General features: G+C 42.8%; 1 protein-coding gene across 2 annotated transcripts in view; it reads right to left on the bottom strand.

Moving 5' to 3' along the window:
- Positions 1 to 10,544, bottom strand: part of DPY19L4 (dpy-19 like 4 (C. elegans)) — an 86,600-nt gene that overhangs the window by 25,033 nt on the left and 51,023 nt on the right. For both annotated transcript variants that reach the window (XM_019527946.1, XM_019527947.1), the window contains one exon: positions 756 to 888. In XM_019527946.1, the coding sequence (XP_019383491.1) occupies positions 756 to 888 (133 nt within the window). The remainder of the gene's footprint in view (positions 1 to 755; positions 889 to 10,544) is intronic.

Below are 10,544 nucleotides of genomic sequence, written 5' to 3'. Positions count from 1 at the left end.
GGGGGGGTTGTTTTCTGGTAATGAGCAGATAGAAGGTAACAGTACCAAAGTTTTACATACAGTAGAATGAGAAATCAGTCCCCTCTTCATGAAACATTTAAAACTTTTTTGCTCAATTGTTACTTAAGTCCTCCCAACTATGAAATGAGTTCTAGTACTAAAAATCAACATCGTTCAAGCCTACAAACTTTACGTTTTTCTGAAACCAACATTTTTTATTTAGGCTTTTGGAACCTGATAGTACAGCCCAAGTCTAGTGCAGACAAGCAAACATCAAAGCAGCAACCTATTGACTATTAATTGTACGAGTCAATCAAGTAGCAAAATACTGTATAACATCTTTTCCACCTTACGACGACAGGCTGAGAGCTATGGGGCAAAAACATACTTTTTGCCAAGCTGCTTACATGCATATAGAATGCATACTATTATTACCTTTTCTCTAACCTCTTTGCATTTGTCTCTCCTTAGAGAGAAAGTAGGAATGATTTGTTCCTAAGCATTTGGAATGCACCTAACACTGCGGTTGCTACCATAAATAATACCTGCTATGAGCTAGCTTGGGAAAGAGCGCGCACAAGAGATGAGCTTGGACCCCATAACTAACTCACAGGACTCTCAGGGTGTCTTCTATCTTCTTTGAAAATATCGTTTTTAGCATTCCTATACTTCTAAATCAAGCACTCCATTTTCTACATAACAAATGAACCATGAATCACCAATACCACAGCAAGTTTATGGAATTAGATACTTACATTCTCATTTCTTTTTAGAAGATCATCATCGTTATATAAAGGCAGACTTGTCACCATCCATCCAGTACACAACTTAATCACACCCATTAACTGAGGACTTCCTGCAAACACAGCAGCAACAGGAGCCTGTCTTCTGTAAAAAGACAGCTTCACTTCATGCATCTGAATATATAGATATCTTTTCTAAACAATATTTTGCATCAGTTCTAACACTCAAATGAATTTTATGTGTTATGGTAAAAATTCTAGTCTGTTAACTAGAACTACATACCATACATTTAAGTGAAATTACCATCCTCAGAAATCAGATATATAGTGCATTAATAGCATGATGGCTGTGCTTTCAATGCTGGAAGGTAGCCCAGAACCAATTAAAAAGGCCTCTTGATAGAGCATTTGGTGAAAGAGGTCTGGACAGCTATTCACACCTACATCTTTTACTACATGAAAGTTCACTTGCTGTGGTCTTGAAAGGATGAGAACTTTCATTTCCAGGTTAGATTCTGCTTCCCATAAGAGGCATGAGAGAAGGGGAAAGTAGGAAAAGCAATGCAGTAACAACTGAGAAAATGGAAGCCTCAGAATAAGAAAAGAAACTGCATATTTACACATAGAAAACATAGCTCCTGCTGAAAAAAATAAAATAAAATCTTTCAAAAAAAATCTGTTATACTTAGAAAATGTACAAATATATTTTAGCTGCCTGAATACAAAAGGCTATTAAAAAGTTCCTTTCTTCCCACTCTGCTGCAAAAAAACCCAATCCTTTCTAAATAATCAATTTCATGGCATCATATTCTTTATCCCAGGATAGGTTTTACTTTATTCAGAGATGTGCTGGTAAAGAACAATTATTTATGTGCTTGTTTATATATACACAGAAGGAATGTACTGACGGTATATTTCCCAATCTACTAGTCAACATTAAGGGATTTTTTTATGGTAAGTAGGGAGGTAAGGAAAAAGGGAGGTATTTATTGGGATTTAATTTCATTTTTTGATTATTTACAGGTCTCATTCTGGATTGAAGAGAACATTTTGTGTAGGATTATTTTTAATTGACGGCAAACACGCTTAGAACCTAGGACAGGCATTTTTCCTGTATTTAAAAAAACCTACAATAAATGTGTTCTCCAATAATTACAAGAAAGTGACTTGTAACCATAATATTTAATTTAAATTATAATAGAGGTATCTAGTTCAGTATTCAAAAAGTCTTATTTTCATTAAAAATACAGAACAGCAGCAGAAAACTAATGATAGCCAAACTGCTCTTTGCAGAGTGTCTTTCAAAGCAATTCACTATGATTAATTATGTACTTAACGCATGATACATGTAAGCTAATACAAGAGTCATTAGGGGCTTGGCATTATTCCATTTGCTGCCACAAATGGCAGTGACAGATAACCTACACTGCTATTAATAGTAAGTAAGAATTGGCTGGAACACCCCAATTGTCTTTTCAAAAGATGCATAGGTTAACAATTAAAAACCTAAATACAGTGCACAGCATCCTTCTAAAAATAGGAGATAAAGGATATTAACCCATGTGAACTTTTAGGCAGCTCGCTGATATTAAAAAAATAAGTGCTTTACTTTAAACTGCATGCACCCCTGTTCCAAGCCCAGAAGAGGCAGCATGTTAGTTGGACCCAGCTCACCTGATGTCTGTATAGATCAGGCACTTCAAGCAGGGCTTGTTTGGTACTTTCATCTAACAGCTCATTGACTCAGCTTTAGATAAAAGTGCCAAAAAGCTCTGTTGAAGCGCCCGATTTATACAAACACTGGGTTGAAGTAAAATGCTGCTTCTTCTGGTAAAGCCCACTTTTTTGTTTTGTTTTTCACATCTGCAAACAGCCTCACTCTCAACAGTGCAATGCCAAGTGAAGTCAACAAAAGATGGTCTGGGTGAGGGCAAAACAGGACCCCTAGCTCTCAATGGGGAAGTAGGAAGGCTGCTATCAAGAGATAGCATTCATCCGCTGAAAACCAGAAAGAGTATCTTTGGGCACCGTTTGGCCAGCCTAGTGAAGAGAGCTTTAAACTAGGTTTTACAGGGGATGGTGAACAAAACCTTGCAGCAACAGACCAAATGATCCAGAGGGGAGAGAATCAGAAGCAGCAGTTCAGCTAAGGGAAAGGGACACAACCAGAGGACAGCAGCAAGGAAAGAAAAATGGAAACAAGTAGATCAGAATACAAAATTTGGAACAGACTGCTTAGGGAAGTTGTGGACTATCCATCACTAGAGATGTTCAAGAAGAGGTTGGACAGCCACTGAGTCAGAGATGATCTAGGCATAGTTATGCCTATTTTCTATCATGGGTATTTCCTATGCTTCTGGACTTTGCTGGTCGCATCCCGCCCCCCTTTTTTTTTTCTGCTGTGTGTATCAGGGTGTTTTTAAGCCTTCCCAGAGGCATCAGGTGTTAGCTACAGCTAAGGCTCGGGACTTCAACTAGGATGCACAAATTCTCTTGACAGAAGCAAAGCCAGGGGTTCCTGGATAAAGGGTCTTGCCCTTCTGCTCAGGAACAGACCGATCACCATATTTGGGGTTACAAAGAAATTATACCCCATGGTCAGATTGGTATGAACTGTGGGGGTTTTTGCCTTCCTCTGTAATGGGGGGCGTGGCCCTCTACTCAGCAAGTGTACGTTGTCAACATTTTATAGAAGCAGGACATTGGCTACAGTGTTTCTCCTGCTTTACCTGTGCCAGGTTAGGGTGTTAGGTTTATGTTGTAAGGGTAATCTTATGGTTGTACAGGATGGTTTGGATAGGCATAATACTTCCTCAGGCAAGGGGTTGGACTAGATGACCTCTGGAAGTCCTTTCCAACTTTACTTCTCTATGACTTCTATGATTTCTATGAATGTACACAAATGTGAGAAATATGGGGAACAAAAAAAGATGAGCTGCAAGTCACAGTATGAAAAGAACTATGATCTGATTGGTATCACAGAGACTTGGGTGGGAGAGCTCTTACAACTGCAACTTCAACATTGAGGGGCACACTCATTTTGGAAAGACAGGTTTGAGATAAAAGATGTTGACCTCATGTCAAAAACAAAGACCTGTTCCCTGGTTTATGAGAAAGAAAAGAGCAAATCAGTATGTATTTGGGTGCAAATAAAAGGTGAAAGATGCAGCACTGATATAGAGGTTGGGATTTATTATGAAGTCAAGAAGAAAAGGCAGAAGAGGCACTCCTCAAAGTGATGACAAAATTATCTGAAAATTATGAGATGGTACTGGTGGGAGACTTCAATTTTCCAGAAATCTGCTGCAAGAATAATGCAGCCAAACAATGTTGAGCAAGTTTCTAATCTGTGTGGAAGATAAATTTCTATTTCAGAAAGTTGAGGATACAACTACCAGTTCCCCCATCTGGGTTCCTATCCTGATCAACAGGGAAGAACTGGTGGAGGATGTGAAGCTGATGAGAAACTTGGTAGGGAGTGATCATAATATGATAGAATTAAATGATCCTAAAATGAAGAAAACATGAGGTCAGCAGAACTGAAGACAATGGATTTAAAAAAAGATGGATTTCAACTGACTCAAGGAGATAGTAAGGCATGGTGCCATGGAAGGACAGACTGAAGGATAAAAGAACCCATAAGGGCAGGAAGCTTCTAAAAGATATAGTACTGGGAGCCCAACAGGAAGCTATTCTGACATGATAGAAGCCCAAGAAGAATGGCAAGAGACAATGTGGCTGCACAAGAAGCTTCTAGGATGCCTCAAAGAATAGAGGCAATGGAAAGATGGACAGATCATCAAGGAAGCATATCAGGAAATAACAAATACGTTCAAGGACCAATCCAGAAGGCAAATATTTTAAAAAGAGCTGCACATTAAGCAGCCAATTAGTTCAACTGGTTAAAGCGTACTATTAATAATGCCAAGGTAACAGGTTCCATCCCCACATGGGACACAAGACCTTTCCTGCTTTGGACAGGGGATTGGGCTAGAAGTCCCTTCCAGCCCTACTTCTCTACGATTTCTACGATGAGGAAAGTTATAAACAACAAGACGAGGTTCTATAACTATGTTGGCCAAAGACCAAGGAAGCTACAGTTCCACTGTTAAATAGCAAGGGCAACCAGAAGATGCAAATATGGCAAAGCTGTTCAACAGCTACTTTGTCTTGGTCTTCAAACAAAAAAACAATAAACTGCAACCAGGTAGCTAATAAGAATTATTTGGATAAGGAAGGGGATAAACTGAGAGATTAGATAACACAAGACAGTCTGAGAACTTTTTATGGGTCTCAATAAATTCAAGTCAGCAGGGCCCATTTAATTTAATCCTAAGGTACTGAAGCAACTGGAAGAACTCTCAGGGACCTTGACAATAATATTTACAATGTCACGGGTGAGGTACCAGAGCGCTGAAAAGGGGCCAAAGCGCCCTTTTTTTAAAAAGGCAAAAAGGGGGACCTGGGAACTATACACTGGTTAGCCTACCTCTCCATACCCAGGAAATTTCTGGAGCATATCATAAGTAAGTCCACTGGGCAAGTAAGTTTCTAGAAAAGAAAAGGGTTATCCAAAGGAGCCAGAATGAATGTATTAAAAGCAAATGCCAAACAAACTTCATCTCCTTCTCTGACACAGTTAACTAGTTGGGTGGATGAAAGGAATGCAGTGGATCTAGTGCATCTGGACTTCAGCAAGGCTTTTGACCTTCTCATGGTCACTGGAAAAATGCAGGCTGGACAAAACTATTGTAAGGTGGACAGACAACCAATAGCCATAAACAAAAGATAATTAAATGAATCCATGTCAGAATTGCAGGAGATTTTGAGAAGCATTCCACAGGGGTCTGTCCTGGGCCCAGTGCTACTTAAGATGTTTTATAATTTCGATGCTGGAATAGAAAACTCCTTGAGCAAAATTTACAGGTGACAATACTGGGAAGGACTGTGAACATACTGGAGGACAGAAGCACAATTCAGAAGGATCCTGACAGATTGGAAAGCTGGGGTGGAGCTAAAAGGATGAAGTTCAGCGCTGACAAATACAAGTGGATAAACCTTAGGAAGATTAACTGAAAACACAAATACAAAATGGGTGACAATTTGCTGAATGTCAGGATTAGGGAGAAATCCTGGTGGATCAGACTTGGAACGAGTCTGCAGTGTAATGCAGCTGCACAAAACGTAAATGCAATTTTGGGCTACATCAGTAAGAGCATTAGGTGCAAAATACAGGAAGTAATAGTTATCATAAACCCACCCCAAAACCAGGAAAGATTTTGAGTGTTTAGTGTTTCCCACAGAGACTGGTAAAGATGCCCCTGCTGCAACTCCAGGCTCTGGTATAAGGGCAGTGGAACTGAGGCCTGTAGGAATAAGGCATTAATCCCAAGGTAAACCTTGGTCTGTTCCTTGAGACAATGGGGAGAAACTTGGGGCTTCTGGGTACCAAACAGACAGGTTTGTGACAATAGTACCTCTTTACCTGGCGCTGGCATACAGACTACCACGTGCAGTTTTGGGCTCCACATTTTTCTAAGGATAAAGGGCTTGCAAGTCAAACTATATAAAGAGAAGTTGAAAGAAACAGACATGGTCGGATCGTGGAATAGGCAATTAAGACGTTGCCAGAAAGATGAAAAAACCTTTTCTCAGTAAAGTAGGTTTAGACTAGATATCAGGAAAAACTGCACTGTTAGAATGCTGAGGCAGTGGAACAGACTACCTAGGGAAAGTTGTGGATTTGCTATAATTGGAGGTGTTCAAGAAGAGGCTGGATAAGCATTGGTAAGGAATGGTCTTGGAGTAGCTATGTCAGCATGCTCTGTAAAAAGCAACAGTTAGAAGCTCAGGAGCCCCCTTCTCCCCCCACATACAGATTGCTGGGAGATAACGAGAAGAGCTTTGCAGCCTGAAACAGGTGGGTATTGGAAAGGACCGTGCTCAGTAGCAGGACAATGAAACAGAGCTCCACAGTCTGGCTTAGTTATGAAAGATAAAGGGATAAGGTTTATAGAGCAGACACAGAAAGTGGAATCTGTCTGGTCAGTAAAAGGGTGCAGACGTATGGAGTTATGTTTGCTGCCCCAAGGTTGCACAGCAAAATGGAGGGTATTTAGTATTTCCAATGCTTCTGTGCTTTGCTGGTTGCTGTCCAAGCCAGGAAGGATTTTTTTCCCCCTCTTGTTGCTGGGTTGTTTTTTTTCCTCAGAAGCACTGGGTGTTGACTGCAGCCAAAGCTGGGGATTTTGACTGCTATGTGTCAATCCTCCTGCTGGGACTAAAACCTGGAGTCTCTGCCTAGAGGGTCTTGCCCTTCCACTCAAGATCAGACCAATCACCAGGTTTGGGGTCAGGAATGAATTTTACCTCATGGACAGACCAATACAGACTAGTGGGTTTTGCCTTCCTCTGTAGCAGGGGGTATAGCCCTATTTCTTGGATCTCTTGAGTGTAATTTAACAATTCTTGCAGCTGCAGGGCACTGACTACCACTATCCCTCTGATTTGTGTGTGGCAGGTTAGAGTGCTATGTCTTGTAATTGTGCTACGGGTTGATTATGTAGTTTTAGTAACAGGTTAGACAAGGATTTGTACGGAACGCTTTGAATAGGGATGATCCTGCCTCAGATAGGGAGGTGGACTAGGTGACCTCCAGAGGTCCCTTCCAGCTTTGAATGCTTTCAGTGCAGTCCCTACACTGCCTTCAAACAGCTATGCTATACTAAACATCTACTAACTTTTATCCAGGAAAGTGCTGAGCATTCTATTCCCAATATAATAAAGGAAAAAAAAATCAAAGTACTTACACACCTTGCAGAACTAAGCACTCTCTCCATGCATGCATGCACTTCTACAGGTAATTACTAAAGTGAGCATCTCTAGAACCAAATATTATTACATTTATCAACTCTTTACTCGGAGGTTATATCTAGTAACTAAATTCTTCATAAGGTCATAGAAGCATAGCAAAGTAGGGCTGAAAAGGGACCTCACAAAGTCATCTGGTCCAGCTTCCTGCTCAAAGGAGGGTCAACCCTGACTAAATCATCCCAGCCAGGTGTCTGTCTAGCCTGTATCTTGAAAGCTTCCAAGCACAAAGATTACCTAACTTCTCTAAGGAGCCTGTTCCAATGCCTGACCTTTATGTAAACGAGCAGTACGCCTCCTCAGAGACCCAAATTGGTTCAAGAAAAGGGCAACTTGAGACACTGTGTGTTTGTGTGTGCATGTGTGGGGGGGACGGGCACGAGAATAAGGGGACTTGATGGTACGCATCTACTACAGACCACCACACTAGGAGGAGCTGGATCTGGAATTTTCCAGAGAACGGATGGAGGCTGCGCATTCAAGGGACGTGGCTGTCATGGGCAACACCTCAATTACCCTGACACCTGCTGGGAGGAGCACTTGGCCAGATTTGATGATCATGTAGGTTTTTGACCTGTGTGGAAGAATTTTATTTAGTACAGGAGGTGAACGGGCTGACCAGGGGAAAGCTTTGTTGGATCTGGTTCTAGCCAAAGGGGACGGCCTGGTGGGAGATCTGAGGACTGAGGGTAATCTGGGAGACAGTGATCAAGAGATAATACAATTCACTATCCATCATAGGGCAAGGAAGTCAGTCAGCAGGGCAAAGATGCTTGACTTCAGGAAGTCTGACTTCAATAAGCTTAGGAAAATAGTGGGAGAGACGCTGTGGGAAGAGGGACTGGAGGGGAAGGGAGTTCAGGAAGGGTGGTTGTTCCTCAAAGGAGTGATCCTCAGAGTGCAGAAAAGGTGGTAAAAGGGCCAGGAAACCCTCTTGGCTTACCAATGAAGTCAAGGAGTGCTTTAAAAAAAAAAAAAGGCAGCTTACAGACAGTGGAAACAAGGGGTAGTCACCAAGAAGAAATACACAACTATAGCCCTTATTTGTCGGGAGAGAATAAGGAAGGCAAGGGCAGCAACCAAGGTTAGGTTGGCGACTAAAACCAAGGACAATAAGAAGTCCTTCTTTAGGTATATAAGCAGCAGGAGGAAGACTAAGAAAATGTGGGGCCCTTGCAGAATGGGATGGGACAGCTGATAACACTCAGTCAGGAGAAAGCTGAACTCTTTAATGAATACTTTGCATTGGTGTTCCTGCATACAAATGGTGGTTGCTCACCTGGTTGGACACTGGATGGATGCGGGGCAAGGGGGGAATGCCAACCAACGGTCAGTGTCAAACTGGTGAGGGAACAGTTAGAGAGGCTGAATGTCTTCAATTCAGCAGGACCAAATGGACTACAGCTAAGAGTGCTGAGGGAACTGGCTGGAGTCATTGTGGGACCGATGGCAAAGGTATTTGAAGACTTGTGATGCTCAGGAGAGGTCCGAGAAGGCTGGAGAAGGGCCAATGTGGTGCCAATATATAAAGGGGAAGAAGGAAGATCTCGGAAACTATAGGCTGGTCAGTTTGACCTCGATACTGGGTAAAATTTTGGAAAAAATTATCAAGAAGTCCATTTGTGAGAGACTGGGAAAAGACATGATGCTGAAGGATAGCCAACATGGTTTCACTGAGGGTGGGTCATGTCTGACCAACCTAGTCTTCTATGAACAAGCAGCAAATGGCTAAAATGTGGGAATGGCTAACATGGTTGATATCATATACCTGGATTTCAAAAAGGCCTTCCATATGGTCTCCCATGATGGTCATATAAAATAAATTGGGGGATAATGGGCTGCCAGAGTCCAGGGTCAGGTGGGCTGCGAACTGGCTAAGGGGTCAAACCCAGAGACTGTTAGTGGGCAGCATGGGCGACTTGTGCCACCTAAGTTGAGGGGGGTACATGCCCCCCCCACTAGCCAGTCAGCAACCGTGGCTGATCTCATCAACTGGGAAGCACAAGCAGCGCTCCCAGAAATGCCAGCGGCACACCCAGAAGTGCCAACAGCGCTTCACCTGGTGCCTCCACTCCCCAGCCAGCACTCGCTGGGGGGGCACTTGCGCTCCAGCCTGCCTCCCTTGCCCATCGTGTAAGTGGAGAGCGCTGCCAGTCAGGGGGTGCACCAGTGCTCTCAGGGGGTGCACATGCACCCTTGTGGACCCCCTACACATTGCCACTGGTGGACAGGTCTGCATCATCTTGGCAGGAGGTGGCCAGTGATGTCCCACAGGTTTGGTTCTTGGCCCCATGCTGTTTAACATTTTTATCAACAATTTAGATAAGGATGTGGAAAGCATGCTGGCCAAGTTGCAGATAATATGGAAGAGTGGTCACGTCAGGGGATAGGATGTGGATCCAAGTGGACCTGGACAAGCTGAAAAGGTTGGCAGAGAGGAACCGGGTGCCGTTCAATCAGGATAAATGCAGAGTGCTTCATCTCTGGAGAAGTAATCAGTGACATGAATATAGGTTAGGAGGAAATGTCCTGGCCAGCATGATGGCTGAAAGGAACCTTGGGGTTATGGCTGATCACAGGATGAACATGAGTCGCTAATGCAACACTGTAGTCAGAGCTAACAGCATAGTGGGATGCATTAGCCAATGCGCCGTAAGCACAGCTAAAGAAGTGATATTTCCTCCCTGCTCGGTGCTGGTGAGACCTCAGCTGGAGTACTGTGTCCAGTTCTGGTCACTACACTTGGAAAAAAAAGGAAAAGAAAAAAGATATGGAGAATCTTTAAAGGGTCCAGAGAAGGGCCACAAAAATGATTAAGGGCCTGGAGGACAAACCTATTGAGGAAAGACTAAGGGATCTAGGACTGTTCAGCCTGGTGAAGAGAAGACTTGGGGGGGGGGGGGGGGGTGGGGGGGGCCTCTTGAAGGTGGG

The sequence above is a fragment of the Gavialis gangeticus genome, unplaced genomic scaffold (assembly GCF_001723915.1).
Source record: "Gavialis gangeticus isolate Ggan-Ray unplaced genomic scaffold, GavGan_comp1, whole genome shotgun sequence".
Taxonomy (NCBI): Eukaryota; Metazoa; Chordata; order Crocodylia; family Gavialidae; genus Gavialis; species Gavialis gangeticus.
The sequence above is the reverse complement of the archived record's forward strand: the minus strand, read 5'-3'. Positions and strand labels throughout refer to the sequence as shown.